Source organism: Cyanistes caeruleus, chromosome 10, assembly GCF_971803275.1.
Source record: "Cyanistes caeruleus chromosome 10, bCyaCae1.hap1.1, whole genome shotgun sequence".
Classification (NCBI taxonomy): domain Eukaryota; kingdom Metazoa; phylum Chordata; class Aves; order Passeriformes; family Paridae; genus Cyanistes; species Cyanistes caeruleus.
The window spans coordinates 6,851,743-6,879,130 of NC_141710.1; the positions used below are offsets into that span (position 1 = coordinate 6,851,743).

The window sequence follows — 27,388 nt, forward strand, 5'->3', positions numbered from 1 at the left end:
ATGCTTTAGAAAACTTACATTTCCTACACTTTAAACAGAGAAACAGCATTTTTATTTCAAATTTCCCCTGGGTATTTTTCCATTTGGAAGAGTGGTTGCTCTTCCAACTGGAAAAAGTTGGAAAAAGTTGCCCTGCTCCCATCTCCAGCGTGTTTTGGATGGAGACTAACTGTGGCTAAGTTCTCCCGGTAGAGGAGGGCAGGAAGGGACCTGATGCTTCAGGCTCTGTGGTGACTGAGTCTGCAAGGCTAAAAGAAAAGGGAAATCAACCTCTTTTTTTGATTAAATCACAAGAAGTAATTGGGGGAGGAAATGGGACTGTTACTTCTGTATTGTCACTATGAAACTGAAGATATAGTTTGAGGAACTACATGAGGAAATACAAACATAGCACTTAACAGAATTTTAAAAGCAGTGTTTTTGTGATATTGACCCAAGTAATGCAGAAATTTACCCAACAAAGATGAGTGCACTGAAATGGACACACCTTCCTCCTCCACCCAGCTCCCCAGCAATGTAAATTTAATAAATTTCTCTTGACAGGTTTAAGTTTCTCTGTAAGAATTTGAAATATGATGTTCTGTTTCACAAGTCTGCTGCAGAATTCCTCATGGTCTTCCAAAGTAATTGTTTTTTGTTTTTTTTTTTTTTTCTGTAGGAAGGCAGATGTCCATGTTTATTTGATAAGATCGATAGAACTATTCTAGTGGGCTTTAATTTCTGGTGTCAAAATATGCTGTGCTGAGGGCCACGGCAGAGCCATGGCTCTGCAAGTATGAAATGCAGGTATTCAAGGCTGCTGTAACAAGCATTTTTCAGCACTTTTGATTAGAAGCACTACCATCAGAAGAATATTTATACAATGATATCTGCTACTTGCTTGCTACACCTAAATACTCTTTGTGAATATTTTTTTAAAGTTTGTCCTCGAACTTGACACGTAGGCTGCTGGCAATAGGATTGTGCTGTAAGACTGCTTGAAAAGTCTCTAAATTACTATGAATTCTTTTACAGAAGGAAAAACAGCAGCAGCAGTCGCAAAATTGAGTGGGTTAAATAGGTGTATGTGTCTGGGCATGTGTCAGCCCATAACTCACCAGTGGTGCCGAGTGTTTGCAAACTGTTGGAACCTCAGAGGGGATCTGTAGTTTGCTCCCATTTGGCTGCTTAGTCAATCCCATGAGCTTGGAAGTTCCTACCCTCTTTCATACTGAGGCTGTGTGTGAATCATCCATTTTCAGATTGGGTAGGTGACATTTTGAGTGTGTAAGGAGGGAGGTGCTTACCTGTGCTGCCCTGCACTGCTGCAATCTGAAGGCTGTACCGTTGTCACCTTGGAATGCACACATTGCTAGGTTGAAGTATTGTGGAGAAATTACACTCCAAGGAGCCTTCTTTATCTTCTCAGGGGTTTGTTAAGGCAGAGTATTTTGTTGTTGCTATTCCAGGTTAAATTAAAGAGTGTGCCCTCCTCCATCCCCCACTGTTCTCTCTGTTACCCACTTTCCCCCATCACTCTTCTTGTTTTCTCCTTTGTAGTTGTGCTCAGAGAATTTAGCAGCACTGTGGGAAGAAAACCTTGAAGCTCAGAGCCTGTTCTATAGTCGAGAGGGGGCTGTGGCTGCCCATGAACACATCTGTGCTTGAGGGACCCCTTCTCCCCTTGCTCCTCAACAGGCAGGACACACTCCTCAGCAAGAGCAGAGGAATGGAAGGGCAAATGCTTGGGGAAAAGCAGAGTTGTGATGAAAAAATTAGTTAAATGGTTCAGACTGAAAAGGCACAGGATTGTTGCTTCTTCATAGGTTCAGTGTGGACAGATCTTACATAAAAAACCAAAATTCCTCTTCAGGTTCTGTAGGGTAAGGGGTTTTATTTAAAGTAAAAATTACTGGTGTTTATTAGAATGTGTAGCTTAATTAAAGTAAAAGCCAGTGAAAATTTAAGGCTGTAAAAATTTAGTAGCTCCATTCATGTTTTATATAAATACCAAATCTAAAGTTAGAAACTTAAGTTCACAGGCTTAGAAAGCCTTTCAAAAGACTTTGATGGTAATTTTCTTTTTAATAGTACTTGGTAGTTTGACCATGGTGAGGTTAATAAGCCTTTTTTGTTTGTGTGATTACTGAGCATTCAAATACAGCACATTAGTGATTGTGGCCTTATGCATTATGGATGAAGGCCCTTGCTGTTAATACAGATCTTACCTTTGAGCCAGCCAAAGCCTTTATTTAGCCATACAGAAGAAGAAAATGAGAAAGGTGGGTTGTGTGTCAGGCACATTTGAACTTCATTAATACCCAAATGTGCATTTGCAATCCATGCAGAGCTCTAAAACTGATCCTGGGGGTGTGCAGCTGGGGATATGAGGGTGGGGGTTTGCAGGGGTCAGACTTGGGACTTGCAGGGGTCATACCCAGGGGGACAGGATGTCAGAGCTCTGGCAGTGCTGTGCTCAGGTTGCTTCATTTCTCCACTGGCAGCGGACCTTCAGTGTTGCACAATGCTTCAGCCCATGTGTGCATTACCTGTTTTTTCCAGATTGTTTTTCAGACTTTTTTTCCTGATTGTTTCTTCAGCTTTTTCCCCCCACCCCAGTTGTTCTCAAGAATTCCTGCCTCTTTGGGGTTGTTCTTCTGTACAGTACTCATGTTCTAGCGTCCATTTTTTTCAGGGAGAGAGCAACTAGAAGAGCTGGGAGCTGGGGTGTTTAACCTGGACAAAAGGAGGCTCAGAGGGACCTTACCTCTCTCTCCAACCTCCTGAAAGGAGGTGGTAACCAGGTGGCAATCAGTCTCTTCTCCCAGGTATCAAGGAATAGGGCAAGAGGAAATTGTCTAAAGTTGTGCCAGGGGAGCTGTAGATGGGATATGAGGAAAAATGTGTGGCTGTGGCATTTGGGCCCAGGTTTTAGTGGAGAAGATGGTGGTGCTGGGTTAACAATTGGATTCAATGATCTTAGAAGCCTTTTCCAACTTTAATGATTCTATGAATCTGTGAAGTCCGCATTCATCAGCAGACTTTGAGAAGCCTGAGTGTTCTGCTCTGTGCTAGGCAGCCTTGTTACTGCCCTGGTAGGAGCAGAAAGTGGTGGGGGGAAAGGTGGAAGTGGATAAATAACTTTTTGTGCTCTCTGACATGCGCGTTTGCTTTTCTTTACCCATCAGCATAAGGTTACTTACAGTGGGGTTGCTGTTTTTCATTTCTGCTGTGTGGCTGCATTTCTATTTGACTATTTTAAATAGTATGTTTGCATGAGGCTGAATAACCTTCTGTGTTATAAAAGATAAACTTCAGGTCTCTGTTAAGGCAGAAAATTGAGACTACCATGGCTACTTGTGCTGCTGCTTCTCAGGCTGTTTGGAGCTACAAGGGAAAACAGCAATGGAAATCAATTTTATTGCTTATCTTTCTGATTTTAGGTAAATGTTGTTGATTCTTTTTCATGGATAAATGTATTTCTTCTTGGTAAACAGTGTTGCTACTTTTTGTATCTCAAGCTGAAAGTAGGAGTGCAGGAGGGAGAGAAATTGCTAATGAAGTGATCTAGTGTTTAATTTGGTGTTCTTTTTACATGAATTGCACTTTGTTGTGTATTTGGTTTTCTGCTGTACTGAATTCTGTCAAATTCACGTCAGTTTTGTAGCCCTCATGCACTTCTGGCTTCCTGCTTAGGCTTCTGAGCACAATATCTGATTTGGTAAACTTGACATTTTTCCAGAGGGGATTAGTTGCTGTGTAGGAATTGTTGCAATCATTTAACTGAAAGCACTTCTGAACAATTGTCTCTCTTACTTGGAAACTACTTGTCTAATATTTTGGGGGGTTTATATATTTTGTAGCATTCAGGAACTTGGTGGAGGGGAGTATGGAAGTCAGACATTTTAACTTTTTGCTCTTTAAATAGGTCCTAATTAAGGTACACTGGAAATAAAACCATACTCGTAATGTTTGAGACGCCACTGGGTTTGTTCTTAAACACATTTATTAGACAAGCTGTTGACTTCATTTTATTAGAATATGGTCTTCAGGTTCTGTGGTGTGATTTAAAGTAAAGGTTCCTGGAGGTTTTTTGTTTAGACTTAGTATCAGAATTTGGATTTTATTCCTTTTAAATTGTGTTGACTTAAAAAAATAATCTGAGTTTGGAGCTGCAAGAATTCTTGAATGAGTGATTCTACAGCAGTAGAATTTATTTCACGTTTCAAATAATTTTAGCCTGTTGGGACTCTGTTGCATTGATCTCCTTCCTTTTATTGTTTCTTAACTTTCTACTTTTTTTCCTTACTATAACTTATTCAAAAATATTGTTTCAAAGTCGTTTTTATGTAGCTTCTTTAGTTATAAAAATAAGTTTATGAATATTGGGAAATAAAATGTGTTCTCTTTCCCTTTCTGTTGTCAAGCTACCTCTGTAATAATATGTCCATATTCTTTATAGTTTCAGTCTTGGCAAAGCTTCCAGTTAGATGATGAAATATGTTTCAGATCTATTTTATTAACTGCTTTGGCTGCGGTAAATGCACATCAAAATAATCTGTTACATTTCTGGTTTACATTGTTGTGTTCCTGTTGCAGTGAAACATGAGCTTTGAAAGGCACAGCAGTGGAAAAATCCTTCTCAAAACCTCTCTTAATCATAGATTTAAGTATGACTGTGTGCACACTGGCAGCCTTCTGTTTTGGGAAAGTGCATGTTACTGTGAACTAATAGAGAAATTCACATAAAATAGTGCTAAGCTGTAAAAAACAATGTGAAAACTGTGTAGCAGTATTCTGACCTTGTAATGATTTACATCTGGAAGAGCAGAACTGAGTATGAAAAAAAGACAAATTTCAGCTTCATGTGAGGGGCTTTTTAAAAGTTATTTTTTATTTATTTTTTCCCTTTCCTCTCTGAGCTGTATCAGTTCAATACTGTAGGTTTTTGTTTGTAGTTTGTTACAAACAGGCCAGAAAACCCGTGTGGGAGACAGAGGTGGGATTGACACTGCGGAGGAGGACTTTCAGTAGGGAAATACTTGGATACAGAGACACAGTCAGCTCTTCTTCAAGGAGCTTTAGAGAACTGCTGTGTGGTACAGGGAGTACAAAAATGAAGGACCAAATTGAGCCTTGTGTGCAAAGGGAGCTGGAGGGGGTGAGGTGTGTGAAGCAGGGCTGGACAGCAAGGAAGGGAGATAAATGAAGACAGCAAGGGAGCATGAAGGCCAAGTACTTGAAATGAGAAGGGAGGGAGGAAGGAGAGAGCATCATAAATGCACGAGGCACTAACAGTGTCCAGGAAATGGTAGGAGATGAGGAAATAGTTGAGAAACACCTCAGAGCATGGAAAATACCTCTGTTATTTCAGCAGAGAGGATGTGTTTCTTGAGATCCTCATCCTAAAACTCTGAAACTGCAGGAATGTTCCAGCTTCTGAGGAGCTTTACCAGAGGGTGAGGAGGACCAGTGTGGCTGGGTGGGATCCTCAGGGTGACTGTGCTGAGCAATGGGAAGGCAGCTCCAGCTGAGATTCATCTCTCCTTGGTCTTGTGTTGCCAGTCTTCGCTGTTGTTCCCCTCATCCCTCCTGTATCCCCATTCCCCCAGCTCTGAAATACTTGTTATTTTCCTGTCTGTGCACCTGGTGGAGATTTTTAGGAGACTGCAGAGACTGGAGCCCACTTCATGTAATTCCTTTTTCTATTTAGCTACATTAAACAGACGACCCATGTGTTTGCGTATAGTTTGATTGCCACTGTTTTCCCCCAATATGCGTTATTTCCAGTGTGTCAAAAGCAAATACTGCTTCTCGTGTCTTTTCTTCTCCCTTGTATAGGCCAAGCATATTCACTGTAGAAGGACAGGTTTTACCAGCTATGACATGAACTATTGATATTTCTAATCTCTGAGTCTGTTTCCAGTCAAAAATATTCTTAAATTGTACCCATACCTGCTGTACTGACTTAAGAGTCTCCTTTTAAAGTGTTCTTTCAGTTGCTTTTTAAACTGCAAACATGTATTCTGGCAGGTGTTATTTTTATTATTCAATTTTATTCTTAGTGTTCAGTTTTGTTCTTAATATTCAATGTTATTATTAATCTTCAGTTTTATTTTAAATATTTTAAGGAGAGTAGATGCTTCTCTGTAAGACTTAGTGCTTTTCCTTATTCTTAAATTTGTCTGGCAGTGTTATGGTATTTATTAAACTAGTCTGATTAGAAATGAGACTTGCTTTCTGCAAACAAGGTGTTTGGCCTCAGGAATCATAGGCACTTGATTTTAAAAAGCCAAAGTATGCATCTGTTAGCTTCTGCCCTTAATAGTCTCAGTACAAAAATGGGATCTGTTCAGGGTTTTTGTGGTTAAAACTGCCTTAGATTAAAAAAAAAATAAAAAATAGGATCTTTATTTTGCTTTTAAATCTCCCAACTTAATTTAGGATCAGCGTTGACCTGGGGTTTTTGCTGTTGGGGTATGGTTTCCCCTGTCTGCTGAAACATTCCTGTGTCTAAGCTGACTTGAGCTGCATGACCTCTTGAGCACTTCAGCCAGCTCTGTGTCTGTGACATTAGGGGAGCAGAAGCAGTGTTGTTTGTGGGTTGCTCTAGAGAGAATTGTTGCAGAAAGCTGGGAGTTGTTGCTGTAACCTTTTCTGGCTTGGAAACTTGGCCATTAGAATGTAGCTGTAATTTGCTGTTTGAACTCTGGAGAGCTGCTGTCTGTAGTGCTGTTATTTGCAGAGTCCAGTCACTGTTGTGTGACATTCTTGGATTTGGGATTTATACCCTAGGTACAAATGTACTGCAAAGCCCAGAGTTCCCAGCCTCTGACAGATAGTGTGTGTTTTTGCTCTGTGTTTTTGCCAGTTTCTTGGGCAGGCATTTGCAGTGTCTCACTACACTGTGAGTGTAAGCAAGGAGCTAAAAAGTCAATCTGGTAGATAAAGGCTGAAATGTCAGCTGAGCTGCACAATTAAAGTGTCCAAAGTCAAAATTACTGTTTAATATTCTCACCAAACACAGCTGAAAGCAAAATCTGAAACAGCTTAATGAAAAGTTTCAAGTCACTGCTCTTGGCAGGTATTTCAACTTGTCAACAGCACTAGCAAGGCTGTGGAAAATGCTTGGGTTGTGGTTTTGGCAGACAAAGAGTAACCACATAAAAATATTTGAAGCGTAATGTATTGTAGTGTTAGAATAAAGACCTTGTGTTTATTATTGGCTATGTGTTCTTAAAATCTGTGTTTGCTGTCTTCATTGGTTTTCCTGGTCTGTACCACTACTTATTGTGGAACAGATTCACCTCTGAAATTGGAACTGGGAGTCAAGATGGAACTGAGGAACTGACAGAGAAGAATTAGTAAAGTTTTGCTTTGAAATTTGTTGTCTCATCATTTCTTTCTTTTTTCTTTCTTTTTTTTTCTCCTCTAAAAATAGAAGACTAATGGGGTAAAAATATGAACACTTTTCCTCCTCTTTTTCACCTCTAAAACTTCTGATTAAAATTCCAGAAAATAGAATAGAGGCATTTGTTATTACTAGTCTGGTAAAACTCATAAATTCACTGATGCTCTCACATCAAGGCAGGGTCATTGCAACTCTGGCCCTACATTTAGATATGCTTCAACTTTCATCTACATGTCAGAAAATGTAGTGGTCTTCAGCATGTGGTATTTCAGTTACTTTCTCCTCTCTGTGTGTTTACTGCATTTCTTTGTTTCACATTTTTTCAGTAGTCTCAGTTTCATGCCAAAAAATACATTTTTCTGTGCTTTTTTTTTTTTTTAGATAAGCCAGACTTTAGGGTTGACAAGGTGGCAATGTAAGGGCAGAGATTAGTGAGGAAAATGATGAATTATCCAGTCATTCAATCTTGACTACTTTGTTTTCCCAGTGGTTTGTACTACCCTCATCAAAGCTGTGCTGTGTCTTTTGCTGATGTCCTTCAATGTCAGTTTTTAAGTTAAAATGATGAGAGACAGCCAGACCTATTGTGGCACTTTTTCTGTGATTCATGCTGAGAGACTGATAGGAAAAGCAGATTCAGTAAGAGTGCAAAACTCAGAGTTGTTCTACATCCAGATCTGTTCCTGAAGTCTTAGCCAAGCACTGACTTAGCCAAAGAGCTCTTCTGGGTTATGTAAATCAGGAAAAGTAATCACAATGAGGTTGCTGCATACTATTGGGAGACATCCTTTCATGAAACCATAGTCTTTGTGCATAATTACTTAAAAATAATGATAAAAAAGTCATAATCCTATATATCCCTGAACTCTCCTGAAGGTATATGGTGTATGTTTTGTATCTTTCAGTGCATTTAATCCCAGTAAACCCTGTCAGGGAAGATGGGTTGAATCCTAAGAGTCGGAAGAGAATAATGCCTGATTTGCTGACGGAGCCTCCTGTCATAGACCCCGTTTATGAAGCTCATGTTTACTGCAATATTCCCAGCATTGCTGAGCGCAGCATGGAAGGTAGGCTTTGGGAGGGCAGACCTCAGGTTAGCTGCTTGTTTCTTCGTGCTGTTATTAGAAATGATAGCTCTGTGCATTGCCAGTTCATTGCTGCTTGGAGAAGGTGGAGCAAATGCCAGCTGGTCACTGAATTACATTAAATTGTTCAATACATGCTGCTGCTCTTTCCTTCCCTTTGGATCCTCTTCGTTGTGTTGATTTTTGGAAACTGGTCTGTGTGCAGCTCTAGGCCTAAAACTGAGAGGGTTGGGAGAGGTACAGATATTCAATATTCGAATTGTAATTCTTGTTACACATCAGCTGCATTTCAGACAGTTGACTTGGAATTCTGGAAGAAAAACCCCACAGAAATAATTATTTTTGGAGTTGTAAGCCATTAGATGTGGTCAGCTTGAAGGCATATTTGCATTCTTTATTCCACAGCAGCTGCAGCAAGTTTGAATGAAGTCCTCCATTAGCATATCCAAATAATGGTTATCAAATAAATCTCAGACTAGTATATAGAAAAGATCCAGATTAGACATGCTGCAAAATCCATCATTATGATGGGGACCAGAAGAGAGGCGTTATAAAAGTGGAATAACCTTATTGTGTTGACACAGTTCAGTGCTTGAGTAATATTTTGTGTGGTTGGAGGACTTCAGATATACTGTGGTGATGTGCTAGGAACCTCAGTGTTGTATAACTTGTCTTGCAATCTGAAGTGAAGTCTTTCTTGGGTTGGTAAATTGTAATTCCCTAGGAGTGTTTTCTTTCATTGCAACACCAAAGCTATCAAGGTAATACCAGCTTTTCTTCAATTAAAGAAAGTGGATGCAGGTAACATTTTTTTCTCTTTTTTTTCCCTTTTCTTTTTTTTCTTTTTGTTTTGTTTTCTCTTTCTTCATTTTAGGTCATGCCCCTCATTATTTTAAGCTGGTGTCAGTTCAAGTGCTGATTCGTCATGGTGATAGGTATCCTCTGTATGCCATTCCCAAGACAAAGAGACCTGACATCGACTGTATGTTGGTGCCCAGCAGGTAAAATTCTTGGAGTTTGTCTTTACTAAGCTCTTTTTTTGCTTGAGAGTAATTTTTTTCCTCTTCAGGAAACAATTTGTGTACCACTGAAGTACATTGTGACTTCTGACCATTGTGTATTGCCATGGTTTAAAAAAACAACCCCTGGGTCAGTGGTGCACAGTATGTTCTTTGAAACAAGAACTATTGCATGTTACCACTTCAGACCAGAGTAAGTTCTTCATATTTCTTTAAAAAGAAAAAGCTATTTAGTTGGATATTTAGGTTGCCATTCCTCTTAGATAAGACTCTACATTTTGAAAATGTAAGTGCATTGTTTGAGATGATCTCTTCCGTTTCAGCTCAGCACGCTTCCCTTCATCTGAATACAAAAAGCTCTCAGGCAGTCCAGCACTACCATAAGAAAATTGATATTTGTATTTTATATTATTTTTGCTTCTACTCTTCAGAAATTTAGGCTATCAGAGTTTTCCCTTAATGATTTGTGTGAAAATTCAGGAAAAATGGAAGCTGTAGACTTAACTATTAAAATACAAGTTAACAGAAAGCTTTTTGCTACATGACAACTACCCCTTTCCTGTAGTTACCTCTCTTTGTTTAGATCTGTCACAAGTTAGTTATTTGTTTGTTATTTGTTATTTACTGCCACTAACACATCATTTTCCTTTCTGCTTCAGTATCGTGCTTTTGTCTAACATCATGTCTTTGTAGGCTGCTGAGAGCTGTTTTCACACCTGAATCACTTTGAGCTGCAGATAAAATATGAATTGCTTCTTTGTGGCAGAACCTTCTTTATTTGTTTAGATTCTATTCATTGATAAAGATGAGTTATAGTGTACAACAGTAGAAAAAAACAGTGATGATGTAATTTGCCAACCTTTGCCATGGCTTGTTTGATTACATGTAAGTACTTTAAAGTAGGATGATGATGATTTTCCAACAGGGCACTTACTGGTGAACTTAAAAATATGTGAGCAAAACCTCTGGGAAAATCTACCCCTTCATGCTGCTGTGCCCTCAGCAGTGTCAGGTGTGGAGATTTCAATGGCTGAGGGCTGTTTGTTGTGTTCCTGCAAACATTAATCAGGAAAAGAGGTACAGTAGGTACACAAAGCAGTGCAGAGGGACCATAAATACTTTTTTCCAGAATGGCATGGAATCTCCTCTGTCTTTAATTCCACACAAGAAAAGCAAGAACATTATTTCTTTATTCACAAATGGCTTTGCTCTGGTGTGCTGGAAATGTTAACACCATGCTGAAAGAACATTTCACCTTAGTGCCTGGGAGGATCATGGAAGGAATTTTTAGGCAAGTGCAAGACAAAGAGATGATCCAGGATAGCCAGCACAGCTTTACTCAGGGCAAATATACCTGACCAGTCTGGTGGCCTTCTATGATGGGGTGACTGAGATGGTGTTCAAGGGAAGACTGACCTGGAGTTCTGTAAGGCTTTCATGGCATCCTTACCTCCAGACTGGAGAGGTGTGGACTGGAAGGGTGGACTGTTCAGTGGATGAGGAATTGGCTGAATGGATGTAGAAGTGATCAGCAGTTCTGTGTTCATGGAGGCCAGTGATGAGTGTTGTCCCTCAGGGCTCTGGGCCCAGCACTCCTCAGTACCTTCATTAATAACATGGGCACTGGAATTAGAGTGCACTCTCAGCAAGTTTGCAGTGACAAGAAATTTGTGTCCAGCTTGAGAAGTGGGTCCATGAGAAACTCAAGAGGGTCAAGAGGTTCACCTGGCTCAGGGCAATCCCAGACGTGGGTACAGACTGGGAGAAATCACTGAGAATGGCCTTGCAGAGGACTTGGGGGTTCTGGTGGATGAAAAACTGGGCACCATCCAGCGGTGTGTGCAGGCAGCCCAAGAGGCGGGACACTGGTTGCTGCTTTTCTGTGTTTCCACCAAAATGTTTGTTTTGTCAAGAGGTATCATCCAGGGGTCTGGTCCAACATCCTGCAGGAGAAGTTGGATTTCCTTGAGAGGTACCTAACCCCAGAAGCAGTTTGTGCCCTCTGAAAACTGAAATGAGATGTGCAATCCTGAGGCTGCAGAGAGGAGACCAAACTTCAGTTCTCTCTGCTGCAGAGTGGAGTGGGAGTTACTTTAATGAAAAAAAATAATTCTAAGAAGATGGAAAATGAATCATTTGCTAATAGTTATGATAACATTTTTAATGATCTGCCAATTAGGGGTGAGATTATTTTCAGCATGAAATACTAAGTAGAGAAATATGATCCAGATTTCTATTGCAGTTCCTGAAGGCTCTGATCTTCTGATCTTTCTTAATATCTGTCATGCTGGAATTGTGTGTGAGAAAGCTTTATTGAAAAGATGTTAACTGCAAGTGACAGTGGTAGATGAATAGCTGTGTTTCTCAATATTAGTGTGCCACATGAGACCTCAGTTTTGTGTTTGTCAAAAAAGCTTTTATAGCTGTTTCCACTTCAGTTTCAGGCAAGGAGTACAACATGAAGGCCCTGGAGTCAGAAAAACTAAAAGGCAAGGAAGTAGTGTGGCTTTGACCAAGTGGAGCAGTTGGGCTCGAGGAGCCAGAGAGGGGGGATACCAGGGGCTCTCACTGGTTGTGAGGCATTAAGGCATCACTGTGTAAATGACATCTCCCTTACCACTCACAGCCACCGAAAGACCTTGTCTCCTCAAGAACAAAATTTATGTAAAAGAGCATCTCCTCTCCTAATTTAGGGCAGCAGAAAGATTAAAGGAGTTGGCTCTGCACCATTCTGCCTGGATGTGTTGGAGCTGACCTTACTGAATAAAGGTAGAATTAAACCATTGTTTTGAATGGAACATTCATTACTTCAGCATCAGGAAGTTATTTGCTGTGTTTGGCTGTCAGGCTTATATTCCTTTGTGATGTAAATGTGTTGCTTGATTGTAAATGTATTTATATGGGGAGTGTGACAGGGTCTGTAATCACTGCCTTTGAACTGAGGGTTTCTTGCTGCTGTGCAGTTGAGTTGAGATGTCTGATGGCAAGTCTGGCTTGTTTAAGCTTTCTGGACTTACAACAGCAGATAAGCAAGCTGCTCATATGCAGGCTGCTCTTTATTTGACTTGGCATTCAGCTGATGGAATTCATTAATTAAGCAGATTATGCCACAGCCCCATGGACTTCTAATGGATATGCAAAATAGCCTTGAGGTCACGCTTGGGTTTTGTGAATTATGGATTGTGACATGTAAGTGTGGAATGAATATAAGCAAATGGATTAAATGCTTTGGAGATTTCTTCCATCTAAAACTTCAATTAATATTATTGTTATCATTTTTATTGTTCTGGATGCAAATTTCCAAAGGGAACCAAATAATGCATACTTTTTTCCTCAAGAAAATTCCTTGTATGATGTTATGAAAATCTGTTCATTGTAGTGTTTGCTTATGGGGGAGATAAATGAATCCCACACATTTTTTTCTTTACAAAGCTTACATTTATAGTGTCAAAAGTAAAAAATACACAGTGTTTCTTCACGGGTTTGTATGTGAGAGAGAAGAAACGCTTTTTGGAAGATGCTAAAATGATTTCAGAAGCCTGCTATAATTTGATAGTAAGCTGGGTTAATTAGCATATACTTGAAGACATTTTGAAAGGTGTTGATGTTAATCATAAGAAGCTTAGTAACAAATACTGAAATTTTAGGTTCAATATGCACATGTTTTGGAGCTGCCACAAAGATGAGCTGGGGGGTGGGAGATGAGACAAGTATCATACTGTGAGCTAGAGGGGGTGTGGATTAGACTTGGAGTGAGGTCAAGGTAGGATCCAGACCAGAATCAGGTGAGGAAAGGTCTCCTGAGGCCTCTGTAAAAATTCACATAGCAGTGAAGCAGAATTACAGAGCCATAGAATGGTTTGGGCTGGAAGGGACCTCACAGATCCTCTCCCTCCAAGTCCCTGCCAGGGGAGCACTGTGGGGTTTGTTATAAAAATGTACAAGCTGAGAGACCTTTATGAATGAATAATCCCCAACAGTACCACTACTGCCTTAGGATCTCTTTTATAGACTACACTGATCTATTGTTTGGTTTAGTGGCTCCTTCCATTCATTTGTTTTCTAAAAAGCACACAGTGCAGTCCTTTGATCTCACACTTTCTTTTGCCTACTTGAACTTCACAGAAAATAGATGTTATTTTTGCTTGAAGTTCTAAAATGATTTTTTTGCATTTCAAGTAAAGAGAAAGGGACTCACTCTTGGTATGGTTTGCAGGCAGAACCTTGTGTTGTGTGATTACAGAGAAGTGATTTCTGTGTGTCTGAAGCCTGGTGGGGTCACATTTACTCACTGGATGATGCACTGAGGGCTCTTCAGCTCCTTGTGAGAAGCCTGGTCCTCTCAGCTTTTGCCATGCATTTTTGTATCAACTCCTCAGGGAAAAAGGAAATTTTATTGAAGGAGGCCAGCTCTGTTCCTGGCAGAAATATATAATACAGTTCAAATAGTTGTGCAATATTTGTTTCCATGTACACTAGTTACAGTGTGGCAATAAAAGGTGATATTAAAGCGTTCTAACACCTTTGCAAATAAGATATTTAAATGTTGATTAAAGATTTAAATGTTGGTCCCTTTTAATGCCAGTGCATGAAGACCAGAGTATTCAGTCTAGGATCTATTATCCCAGTGCTTAGGTTGCAAATAACAAAAATATCAGCTGAATTAATTATTTGAGGGAAAAGAAGCATCCTCTGTTTTGTTACAGATAAAATGTATTCTACCGTACACAAATAAAAATCATTAAAAGGCAAATTAACAGATTTTAAATATGAGAACTAAATGTTACAACTGGGAAGTGTAGCTATTGTTATTTGGTTTAAATGAAAAGCTGTTCCATTTTCTGACAAAATTTGAAATATTTTTTATATTCCTACCTTTCGCAAATGTGGTGGCCTGCCATTGTAAGACCAGGAAAATTACAGAAGGATAAGTCTTTAGTTAATTTTTATTTTCTGATTACTCTTATGGAAATAAAATTTAAAGGATAATTCAGCCTTTTCAACTGCGTAACTGAGCAATTTCCTTTGCTTCCTGCTCCAGCAGCCCCAGCAGCCTCAGCCGTGTTGCCTGGATACTCCATCTCCTGCAGCATCTGTAAATTGGCCAATTCAACAGGAGGATTCATATTCTAAATAAAAGCCAAGTCCTGGAGCAGGAGGGGGAATGCTTTGTCAGCTGGGAGCCTGAGTGCTGCTGCAGATCTTGCTGCTGAGAAAAATAGGTGTTTGTTTGCCCAGTTGTACAGGGATATCTGTTTAAGAAGTAAACTTTGAATTTCTATTCAGAAAGATATTCATATTTCGTAATGCACTTCTGCAGGCATGTGCTTATCTTGTGTTCATTTTAAATACAGTGTAATCCAAAGTTAAGTAACTTGCATCTCCATGTCTAATATTATTAATACACTGGGATATAAAATCAATTATCCCTTTTGTGATTTTGTTTTGAAAGTTAATTTATTTTGCCTGCCATTTTTTCAGAAAAATCCTTTTGCAAAGTACAGATAAATACTTTTCTTTCTTCTTTTCTTTCTTTCTTCCCACAAGTTTTTGCTGGCAGTTTTATTAGCACAGATTTGATTCCATTAGAATTCTTCCAGGCTTTTGTAAGTAAAGCAGCAAAAGAAGCAGAATGGATAATGTTCTTTTAGTTTTCTTTCACATATATTTGCAGAGCTTGTTAATTAAGTGAAGAGAGTTTATGGAAAATTTTGATTGTCAGTTTATTCAAGTGTAGTTTTATAAAGTTCAAAATTTAAAAAATTGGTGGTTCAGCCTGCTACCTCTGTAATAAGCTTAACAAGCCATTTGTTAATGGGTGTAATTTAATTTTCTCAACTTAATTCCATTTTTAGATTTCACTGCTGGGCTGTGAAAACAGTGTGATGTACAAAATGTTCTGTTGGAAATTTTCATCTGGAGCTGGAATAAGCTTCTAATATATGATTCTACAACAGAAAGCATACACTGCTTCAGAAACATAAACCAGGCTTTGTTCCTTTTTCTGCTTTGCAAATGCTAATCTTCAGGTGCCCTGTTAAAATATACAGAAGAAGCTGTGGATTTAGAATATCCTAAATTGGCTGGTTTTCCTTTAATATGAAGTTAATGAAATAATTAGTTTGATTTTTAATCTTATTACGCTTTTTGGCTCATTTTGATTTTTTTTCTTACTGGCAGTTCTAAGTGGCATAATTATAACATTTTCCTGCCAGGATTTTTTTTTTTTCCCTGAAAATAAATTAAATAAGGAAAAATTCAAGTTTTATAAAATGATATGAGCTACCTTTCTGTTGACAGACACTGTTTCTTATGAGCCCTCCTGTGTATGCAGGCTCTGCAAGAGGTCCTCTCATGTATGAGAGTTTCTCAGTTGGCTCTTCTAAGTAAGCATGGATGTCTTTGTCCCAGTAAACTTCGATTGCAGACTCTCATTCCTGCTTTAGTGGTGTTACTGCTCCCTCTGGTGCATCCTGCAACTCGGGTTTCTTTTTAAGATCTGAGGTTTTTATATCAAAAATAGTTTATCATTCTAACAAATGTAAATATGAGCAGTAAACACGAATCCCAGAGTTTTGTATGAGATCCCTGAGAGCATTTATTTGGTATTTATTTTTTTAAGCAACATGAGAATATATTAACTGTATTCAAGCTGAATATCCTATTAAGACAAGAACCATCTGGAGGAGAGTTGGATTGCCAAGCAGTTTCTGGTTTAGTTCTGCACAAAATTAGAGAGGTGACTGCGTAACCTTTGATAACTGCTGACATTTAGCAAAGAAGTCCCCACTCATGTAATGCATTTTTGCTGTAGGAATGTGATCACAGAATTACTTTTTAAAGGTTCAGATTACCTTTAGGTTACATTGTGAACTTTTTTGTACCTGTAGCTTTCAGCACAGCAGTACCACAGTGAGCTGAGTCCATGGGGTATTTGAAATTTTCAGTGCAGTGTGGGAGATGTAACTGTTCTTTCAGTGACTTAACTCTTAACTCTTTCAGTGAGTTAACTTGGATATTTTAGTGAATATCTTTTCCAGCTGCATTCCTTACTTCCATAATGGGGGTATTTTACATGTGTATGTGTCCAGCAGTGCTGGCTTCTTTCTTCCTGGATTAAAGTGTAGTACCCCAAACAATGATTCCAGGGGTACTGCTTGCCAGTCCCACAGAATTGAGACTACATGTGCTATTTGATTTGAGGCTGGAGGAAGTAGGAGCTGAGATTATGGTCATACATTACAAAATCTGAGGATTCCTTCAAGATCATCTACTTTAAGTACTGCATTTGAACTCCTTTAGATTGTTACTGCCTTTGTCTGTGCTGTTAAAGACCATTAGTGCTTCAGGAACTGGAGAGAGGTTTGGAGGTTTTCTTAAGGATTTTTTAATATTTTCTTTTTCATTTTAATTCATAACATATTAGTGACTGAATTCAACGCAACTCCCAGAAATTGGTCTAAACTACTTAGTGAAAGCTATCATAATTTTAACATGACATCTTTTTCCCTGTAGTTCTTTGGTAGACAGAAAGTAGTTAGATTTCTTTGCCATACTTGCAAAAGTCCTAAGTAAGAGCAGATGTTGTCTCAGTGGGAAATAACCTCACATCATGAAACTTCTGAGCTGACATACTTGGAATACTTGACTCTCTCGAGCTGCTTTCCCATGCACTTTTGGAAGTTTTCACATTTTGTTTTTTTATCTCTCTAGGAAACCTTCTCATCCTCAGCTTGAAGCCTTCATTAAGCATATGTCCAAAGGGTCTGCAGCCCAAATGGATGGTTCTCTGAGCAGCCTGCCTCACTTCCCCAGTCATTCCCTGTGTGAAATGGGAGAGCTTACACAGACAGGTGAGTTCCCCTAGCAACTCCGTCTCGTCCTCTGCTCTGTTAAACACAGTCTGCTTGGAAAGGGATCTTCTGATTCTCCTTATATTGACATAAATGCTTTTGCATGGAGGCTTATCATGTTGTTCATATCCTGGGTTATGCTGGGATATGGATAAAGTGTTAGACTCTCAACTATAGAAGTGGCAACAGTTGTGGAAACCATGCTTTGTCCTATAACTTGACAATCCTGTTACACACTGCTCAGTCTTGGCATCTCTTTTAACTTCCTTTGTGGCAGGTCAGAGCACCTTTCTTTCATGTTGCTTCACACCTCAGAATTCCTCAATTTAGACAAACTTCCTCCTTTAGACAAACAGGACAGGTCAGTCTCTCCTGTGGAAGATCTGGTGCTCTGTTACTGATGGGGTTGTGATTCAGAGGGACCCTACAAGAGGTGCTGGAGTAGCAGACAAACCTGATGTTTGTGTTATGGAAATGCTTTACACATCTGGTGCCTGTCAGATCCTTGTGTGTTCTGGGATCCCTTTGGAAGGAATCCTTGGCCACTGTCAAGTTGTGTAAAGTGGTATCAGGAGAAAGCAAGGCAGGACACCACTGAGATTGCACACAACACACGGATTGTGTCACTGAGCTGGCATCTGGGGACTCCTGTGGCTTGTAGCAAGGCATGCAGAGGTGTTTTAGTGTGTGAGGGGTTCACTTCTATTGCTTTGCTGCTGTGCAAGAGATGTGGATTCTGGAGCAGAGGTTTGGCACGTAAGGACACACTCTCCAGCTGGATAGAAACAGAGCTTTAGCATAAATTATCAAGCAATTTAAATACTCCCTGAAGGAAGATGGAGAAGGAAGCTTGATGCAATTGCTACACCTCACAATTATTTTGTGAATTTACACACTAATTTGCATTCTGTGTATTTGTGTCCTGACTGCTGGTGGTTTTATCGGCTGCCATAAATTTTCAGGGGCACAGCATTCTCTGCCTGAAAAATCTGTCTGAGGTGCAGTCTTCAAAAACACTTTTATAGTCATGTTAGACCCATTCAGTCTGTGTCTTAGTCCAAAGAGTTAATATTAAACTACTGAGGTTTTAAGCAAATTTTATGGAACCAAATTATTTTCTGTATTTCAGGTTAGTTCCTAGAACCTAAGAGATACTGAAGAATAGCAGGTTTCTCATGTTTCAGACAGTTTTCTTAATAGTCCTTGTAAGTGTGGTTCAGTTTTGTAAGTTTATAACCTTTTAAAAATTGTTCATTTACCAGTAAGGCTACTAGCTGTAATTTTTTTTTTTTTTTTTTTTTTGCAAAACTACAAAGATTCTAATCATGTGTTGTAATTTCTGTCAAAATTCAGGGGTTGTACAACATCTGCGAAACGGACAGCTGCTCCGAGAAATTTATATCAACAAACATAAGCTGCTCCCTGGTGACTGGACAGCCAAGCAGCTCTACCTGGAGACCACAGGGAAAAGCAGAACCCTGCAGAGCGCATTGGCGCTGCTCTACACCTTTCTGCCAGATTTTGACTGGAAGAAAATCAACATGAGGCACCAGTGGAGCACCATTTTCTGCTCAGCAAGCTGTGACTGTCCCATGAGAAACCACTACCTGGAGGAGGAGCAGCGCAGGCAGTACAGCTTACGGGTGAAAAACAACAATTTGGAGAAAATATATGTGGATATGGCAAAGATTGTGGGCATTCCCACCAGGCAGCTGAGAGCTTCTAACCCAATAGATTCTCTCTTGTGCTATTTCTGTCATAATGTCTCGTTTCCCTGTACCAAAGCTGGCTGCATTGGTATGGAACACTTCAAAGTAATCAAGAGACACCAGTTGGAGGATGAGAGAGAAAGACAGCAAAAGAAACTTTATTTCTTGTATGCACTACTGGCTACTCATCCCCTCCTCAACCAGACTGTCAATCGGCTGCAGCGTATTGCAGAAGGCAAGAAGGAAGAAGTGTTTGTTCTCTACTCTGCACATGATGTCACCTTGTCACCTGTTCTTAGTGCCTTGGGCATTACAGAGGCCAGATTTCCCAGATTTGCTGCCAGATTAGTTTTTGAGTTGTGGCAGGATGGGAAGAGGCCCAAAGAACACTTTATCCGCATCCTGTACAATGGTGCTGATGTCACATTCCAGACCTCGTTTTGCAAGGATCACTATAAACGTTCCAACAAGCCAATGTGCCCACTAGAAAAATTTGTTGACTTTGTCAAGAGGGATATGTTCCTAATTTTTAACAGTACAAGCTACTATGATGCATGTCATAGGAGAGCACTGTAGAGAAAGGAGGAAAGGGGGCAGTGGTAACTTATGCCAGTGATCTGTTTTCTGGCAGAGGCACACTTCAGTTTTCTTACTTCTTGTATTCTTAGGTGTAAGTACAGAAGGGTAATGCTTGGAACATTCTCCACATAGTTTTATTTTCATTCAGGCTGCAGATGGCCTTCAGTAGAAGAACAAATGCCAAGGGTTATGTGTATGTGGATGCTCACAAATGCTGTTAACTGTTGTGATAAACCATGTGGGTGAATGTAACCTGGCCCTTCCCTGATAGAGTGAGAGAGCACAGACTTTGTGTTTCTCTGTTCCAGAGCAATACTTGGATAGAGTAAGTTTAAACTACTTTTTTTTTCCACTGCCATCTCACAGTCATTTTAAGCAGCTCATGTCAGGGTTATGAGGAATTCCAGGTGTCTGCATTGAGGCATTTGTAAGGGATTTTTGAATTTTTTACTCAGAGGAAGCCTTCTAATATTATGGGGCAGGTCCTTAAAGCAAAGTGCATGTATGTGTGTGTGAATACTTCCCTGAGCACGTACAAATGAGCGTGTGCCTTTTGCACCTCACAGACCAAGAAACCCTTGGCTATTGTTGCCAGTGCCAGAGAAGGGTGTACTGGAAAAGGGATACAAAACTCTACTCTTTGATCGCACTTTCAGCACTTTGAATAGTTCAAACACAGTCTAGAAACATGTAAAGGCCTTGTGACGTTACAATAGATAGCAAACACTAACAGTACCACTAAAGATGAGTGGGAAATTAGGGCTAGAAATCAGTGTTATGGTGTAGTGTTGGGCTCTTTCCCATTGTGAACACGTTCAAGCTGTTGTGCTATGGAACAAATCAGAGTTTTAGGAAATTGCTATGGTGACTGCTTGAGACAGCTTGACTCAATAATGAGAAATCTTTGTAGTTGAGTTAGTATTTTTATGGACTAGGAAACTCTTATTTTGTAAGACCAGACTTGTATATATTGTACTGTGTATATTTATAACACAGTAGATCTTTCTTACTTGTTTAGTTTGTAAAGACTTGTGGAAGTCACTTTTTAGACATTTTTTTCCCCTTGATCAGGATGTTTAGACTTAAGAATAAACTGTCTGTTATGGGTAATTTGAACAATGAGTAGATATGAAAACTTCAGACTGCTTTCATCTCTGTAGGACTAGCAAATTGAGAACCAATTTTTAATAGAATTCCTAGAAATTTTATAATGATGGAGGTTTTTTAACCTCTAGAAATAAATTAGTCTGTGAGTTGTGATTCAATGGTGCTAGTTTGTCAAAGAAAACATAACTCAGCATAAGTTCTCTGACTCTTGGCATTCCACTCTCTCTGTTTTCAATGCTGCGTTTGAACATGTTTCTTTAAATAAAATTCTGGGGTCTCTTTGTGTATTTGTGTGTTATGTTCATTGTGACTTCCTTAGCTGTTTGCAGCAACAAGGTGGATATTGTTAAGCTGCTTGTTGCATTTCTGACTTCTGCACTTGATCTGTCCTGGGCCCCAGTCTGGGCAGGAGCAAGTAAACACTTCATGAATACTGAGCTGGAAATCCTGATAGAATATTTGGGCCTTTTGTACCACATTGGAGTGATAACCTTTCTGTCTAAGAGGCTGGATCTGCTTGTCATCATCCCTGCTTGTGTGCTGGAGGGAGAACAGGAAGGGAGAATTTGGAAGGTGAGCTGGCTGTAGAAATTAGGTGAAAGGGACCTTTTAAAGCCCAATATAACTAGCAAAGGTAGAGACCCTGTAACTTTTCCTTTATGTTGAGGAGGAACCCCCTGTGTTTGTGCCCCCACTGCCTCTTCTGTCACTGGGCAGCACTGTAAAGATCTCTCTTAGAGCTCCCTTCAGGTATTTATGCACTTTGATGAGATTTCCTTGAGCCTTGTATTCTCTGGGCTAAGCAGACCCAGCTCTACCCTCATGTCAGGTGCTCCAGACCCCTGAGCATTTTGGCTGTCAGGGACTCTTGCAGTAGCTCCATCTCTCTTGTCCTGGGGTGCTAGGGAGCACTGATAGCTCTTCAGCCGAAAGGGCCTCCGCTGTGGTCAGGGCACTGATGAGAAATCTGGAACGGGGAATTTAAGGAAATCTGGAGCTAAATTCCAGTTACAGCTGCAGGTTGTCATTACCTGCTCACCTGTATGTTTGAGGGTCACTGGGAGGACAGAACCAAATCTTTAATGTAAAAATAATTTCTTAAAAAGGGCAAAAGCTAATTACTCTTCTGTGTATGCACAGTTCATTAAGATACATTGATCTCTTCTACACGCAGAGGGTCTGCAGCAGTGAAAGACTTGATCCATCTCCAGTGCCAGCAGAAGTGCTGAAGGAAAGAGCTGCAGGGCTCAGGTCATTCTCACAAACCTTGCACCTTGCTGTGGAGATAAAGTGATAAGCAAACTGCATTATTGAAGTCCATTAATCATTACCTTTTGAAGTTTGACCTAATTTGTGATTCAGTTTGTAATTTCAAGTGGATTTATATTTGGATTAAGGTAACAAATGTAACTAGCTGAACAACGAAAAGAGGAATCGGTGGGAATGAATTTATTTACCCCGGAATTGATAAATGTCCTTTCTGCAGGGGTGCGCTGATGAATGAGCTGCCCTAACTGGGAAACACTGACTCGAGCAGTTGCACAGTGTAACCAAGCGATAGAGCAGGACTAAAAGCTGCTGCTTTAAGGAATTCTGCTTGAGATCTTGCTCCTGGCTTGAAACCGATGTAGGAGTGGGCTGTTTCGTCGTGTGCAGTTCAGAAAGTGATGTTTAAGGGTGTTGTGTACTTGTCCCGTGAATGAAATCGGTGCAGAGCGGCCTCCTCAGCCAGCCCGGCTGATCCTCCAGCGCTGCCGTCCCGTCCCTCCCGCACGCTCCTCGCTTCTGTTCGCTCCATTTCTTTAGTTTCAAATGCTCCTTGCACACCGTGCTGCCTGCTGGCCTGGCGTGAGCTGCCGTGGATTGATTATTTGTGTGTTGAGGAGGGAGGGCAGGCCTCGAAAGGCGGAATTCCCGGGGATGGGAGCGGGGAGCGCTGCGGCGCCCTCGGGTGGCGGCTCCGTGCGGTGCAGCGGGAATCGCACCGGGAAAGAACCTCTGGGAAAGAGACAAAAGCAGGGATTGCATCCTGGGGACCGGGAAAGAACCTCTGGGAAAGAGACAAAAGCAGGGATTGCATCCTGGGGACCGGGAAAGAACCTCTGGGAAAGAGACAAAAGCAGGGATTGCATCCTGGGGACTGGGAAAGAACCTCTGGGAAAGAGACAAAAGCAGGGATTGCATCCTGGGGACTGGGAAAGAACCTCTGGGAAAGAGACAAAAGCAGGGGTGAGCTGCACAGGGATTTCATCCTGCGCTCTGGGAGCGAGCCTCCTTGCCCGTGGTTTAAGCGAATAGGTGTCAGTGTGAGATGCTCAAACCCTTGTGGGGTGAAGAAGGAATAAAGACAGCTGTGATGGTTGTTTTGAAGAGAGCCATTCGTGTTGTTGAACGCAGGTGTATTCTGCAGGTATTCTACAGCTTTGCTAGCCTGTGTACTAAAATCAGCCCTACGCTTTTCAGCAGAGTTATTTTTGAAATTAGTAAAGCCTATTCTATATGGAAATATAAACAAGTATAATTTTTCCTGTCAGTTTTCTGGTTTCCTCTCAGTTTTCTTGCCTTGCACATGAACGTAGCTATGCTGCATGTGAGTACTATGACCTTATTCAAGCAGTTGAGATGTGACAGAATCTGAACTTTGTAAAGTTCCTTCAAACTGAAATCAAACACCATTAAGCTTGTTTTCAAATGTCCTGGAGAGTAATTTTCAAAAGTGTTTTAGAATTACACTTAAGCTATTCCTTTAGGATCCCCTGACCAAAATCATCCTTCATTTTTTTCTTCTGGTGAAAGTAAAAAGGTGGGGTGAAAGAAAAATGATGGCATTTGAAATGTAAGGCAGTCTAGTTTTCATTCTAAAAAGGGTCTTTATGACAGAGTGAAAAAAAATAATCTGTTTGCCAATCTGTCTCAGTTTGAGACAAATTAGGAGGAAATGTTCTGAAGTGAACTTGTCCTCTAAAGAAAGGTATGTTTTGTCAGCCCCTCCTCACAGGTTCAAAAGGAGTTTCTGGGAGGAAAGTGATAAAAACCTGTTTATTTGACAAGCAGAGTGCATGCAGGCACAGAAAAAAAAAAGAGAATGAATAATGTTAGATAATAGACCTTCTCGTTGTGGAGCAAGCTTTTAGAGTCCTGCTCGGCTTCTCCCGAGGTCCAGAGCCGGGATGGGGCATCCCTGCAGCCTCCCCCGCCGGGCGTGCGGCTCCTGGTGATGGCTTTGGGAGCTGAACCCTTCCAGAAGAGGCAGCCACAGTCCCAGGAAAACTTCTTGCCTCAGCTAACACACAAGAGCTTGCTAAAAGCAAAGACACAACAGCAGAGAGAGCTGGGGAGTCTGTGAGAGCTGCACTCAAACTGCACCGAGGAGTTCCCCTGGCCTCAAGTTCCAGGGCCAGGTGTGGGCATAAAGCAGGGATACGGCATGGGAACATCACCCTGGGACACAGGCCTTCAGATGCTGTTGTAGAATGGTCATGGGAGGATGTAGAAGGGGAAGCTGGAACAGAAGTTGTTGCTGTAGGTCCTTGCAAAACAGGATCCATGGGATAAAAGATGGAAAATAGCAAATAGAAAATGTGGCTTCTTGCATCCATCTTCCCTGGAGCAGGTACAGAGGCAGCTGTTCGGAGGCGTTCCTAACCAGGAGACTGAGGAGCAAGGGCCAGCTGCAGGACAGAAGGGAAGTCCTAGGGCAGCTGCAGGGCTGTCTGCAGGGTGTTTGTGTGACTGCTGGGGTGTGTGCAGCAGTGACTGAAGTAACTGCAAGGTTAAAGGGTGCAGGACACACTGAGTGCTCTCTTGCTCCTGGTTGGACCCCTGTGGGCACAGCTGCAGCTACTGGAGAGGCACAAACAGTTTTGTCATCAGCAGAGCAATCTAAGAAGGGATTCTGCAGAGTCAGATGATGAGAGGGATGACTGTAATACTGTTTAGTCTTTTTTAAAAGTCTGTCTGTCCCTGAAAGTGGTGAATAACAGAGATGGAATCAAACCTGGTTCCTGATGAATCAGTATTGATCCATTGGTTGCTAATTTCATTTTCCTTTTTGAACTGATTGCATACTTAATGTTCTTCTTTAGCAGTGCCAGTCATGACAGGATTTTGACCAATTCAGTGCCTTTAAAAAAGCAAAACTTCAACGACCAAACCTTTATAAGTAACAGGCTACAGTGCTTTTCTGCTGCACTCATACATGCATAACTCTTAAGGCTTATCTTGAAGGAATTTTTAGCTGTCAAGTGGACAACATCTATAATAATGGCTTGAGTCCTCCCTCAAGCACCAGAGAGGTGTCTTTTTGCTTAAGCCTCTTCCAAGGGGGATTAAATAATGTCCATGACGATGTAATAGGACTGATGTAAGATGACATTTCTCATCAATTAATGTGCTCTCAGCTGTGTGCCTGACCCTTTAGCTGGGAACCCAGAGTTGAGCAGGTTTAGGGAGAGTTTTACCTGTTGATATTTAACTTGAGTGTGCAATGTGGTAATTGGGGTTTTGGTAAGAAAGAGCACTGCATATTGTTGAAGAGTGATAAAAATACTTTTAATAGGGAACTGGAAGCAGGCAGTGCTGCTCTGGTGTTCATAAAGGAGGAAGGCAGCCAGCTTAAACACAGATAGACAAGGGCTCATTAGCTGTAAGGGCTTGTTGTCAATCTGGACTGCTTCTGGCAGTGCTTGCTCTGACTGGCATGGAATGGAAGGTAATGTCACAGCAGGATCCATGTGTCCCAGTGAACCACTGCATCTGACTGAATCCAAACACCTGGGATGCCACCCTGACCAGCATTCTGCTTCATCCAGAAATTCTGGATGCAGCTTGAGTTCATGCCCTGTGCTGATGTAGTACCCCTGCTTCAAATGCTTTTTTAATTTCCTGTGTTTATGCTCTCATGTATCTGTAGAGGAAGTAAACCAGCACTGGCACACCTGACAGTTGTGGCACAAATGTTTATTTCCCTATAAATATGGTATAGATTTCATCTGCCTTTGGCTGTTGTGAAGATATTTTGGTAGTTATATGTTGGGCTTGGAAGCCGTCTGATCAGAGAGCATAACTATTAAAAATATGTGAATGAGATGAGAAAGTTACAGAATGTCAAATAATAACCACTGGTAACAGCAGGTGCAGGGAGTGGTTTGCATGCAAGCTCAAAACTGAAATATATTACGAAATCCCTTTGAATATTTCTGGATGTGGCACTGAGAATATGAAGTTGGATTGATGATCCTTCAGCCCAGACTGTTCTGTAATCCTGTGTGGTTAATTTGTGGATGGAAAGATGATAGATAAATTAGTAAATGTTAGTTACATTAGCTAACATGTTAATTAGCATTTACATGTTAGTAAATGTTTCATTGTGCACACTTCTAACTCTAAACATACTATGAGCAATTTACTTATTGCTATGGAATAGGAAATGTAGTATTTGCTTTAGTTTCTTTTTTAAATGACATTGTTTTATCAGTACAGAATCCAGGTCATGTTTTCTCAATCTTGTGTGCTTTTAAATTATGAATATGGATTGAGTATGAAACATGTTTCATCCTCATTCTCCTAAGCTTTCAATTTATCACAGAAGCAGTCACAATTCCTTTGGCCTCTTGGAGCTCTCGAGCACATTGAAACATATTATTTCACCAGTATGAAACAGTGTAAAAATACCTGGTGCAACCTTTGAAGATTTCTCTCATTTATATTTATCAGAGATAACTCAAAGAGTAAGTGCCCTGCAGGCTATACTAATTAAGACAAAATATAACAAGTTTTTAGCTACAACATTGGTAAGGGAGGAAGAGGGGTTTTTATCAGAGCCTGGATGGGATTGTGTTCCTGAGGTTGTGTGAGAGAGACCCAGAGCCAAGTGATGCTGCTGTCTGGGGAGTGCAGGAGGGAGATGCAAGGGAGGAAAGGATGGGGCACTGAGGAAATGATGTGTCCTAGAGAATGCATGGAGCCATCCTCCCTCTCCCTCAGTGCTGGTGAAGGACCTGCCCCAAGTCCTCTTCTGAACATCTAGAACAGTGAGAAAGCTCAAAACTATGGTTGAACAACCTGGAGGGAGACTCCAGAGAGAAATCTGGAAGGGAAGAAGGGTTTAATCAACTGCAAATGTGGTTACTATGAAAAAAATAAATTATTTGAATCTCTGCTTCCTCATGGTTAGGGCTGGAAGTAATTGTAGTTAAAAATACTCAGGTTGGGCATTTAAGAAAGAAATTGTGGGAATAAGCCTAGCAGAATGGTGGGATGAACTGGTGAGAGAGGTGTAAAGTCACAGACCTTCAGTGTCTTTAGGAACTGGAGCATAAAATATAAAATTATTAAAAATAAACAGCATTATTTTTAGCATGAGCATTTATTTTGTTTTGTAACTAGGAGATGAAGAGGTGACTACCAAGTCTCTCTCATCCTTTATTTTTCTCTGATTGTATGGAAATACTTCCCTAATGCCCACTACTTCTGGCATGTAGAGTGGCAGCCTCCTGGCAAGCGAATCGTGAATTTGGGTGTTTGGAAGTTGTGCAATTCTCCCAAGTCATCCAGCCATGTACAGCGAGCTACCTAAAGCTTTTTCATCCATCAAAATGAATTCCCAGAGTTTGGCAGGGCTGAGGTTTCCCTCAGCTCCCACTGG

The 27,388-nt window shown here is 40.7% G+C and overlaps 1 protein-coding gene across 5 annotated transcripts in view; it reads left to right on the forward strand.

Annotated features, from left to right (window-relative positions):
• The window catches only part of PXYLP1 (2-phosphoxylose phosphatase 1), an 89,596-nt gene extending 68,567 nt beyond the window's left edge, over window positions 1–21,029 (forward strand). For 4 of the 5 annotated variants that reach the window (XM_086843873.1, XM_086843870.1, XM_086843869.1 and 1 more), the window contains 4 exons: window positions 8,296–8,457; window positions 9,350–9,476; window positions 17,208–17,347; window positions 18,701–21,029. In XM_086843873.1, the coding sequence (XP_086699999.1) occupies window positions 8,296–8,457; window positions 9,350–9,476; window positions 17,208–17,347; window positions 18,701–19,632 (1,361 nt within the window). In that variant the 3' untranslated portion in view covers window positions 19,633–21,029. Of the gene's footprint in view, window positions 1–3,313; window positions 3,423–8,295; window positions 8,458–9,349; window positions 9,477–17,207; window positions 17,348–18,700 lie in introns of those variants that run through there. The other variant, XM_086843874.1, reaches the window with a different exon arrangement.
• Window positions 21,030–27,388: the final 6,359 nt, after the last annotated feature.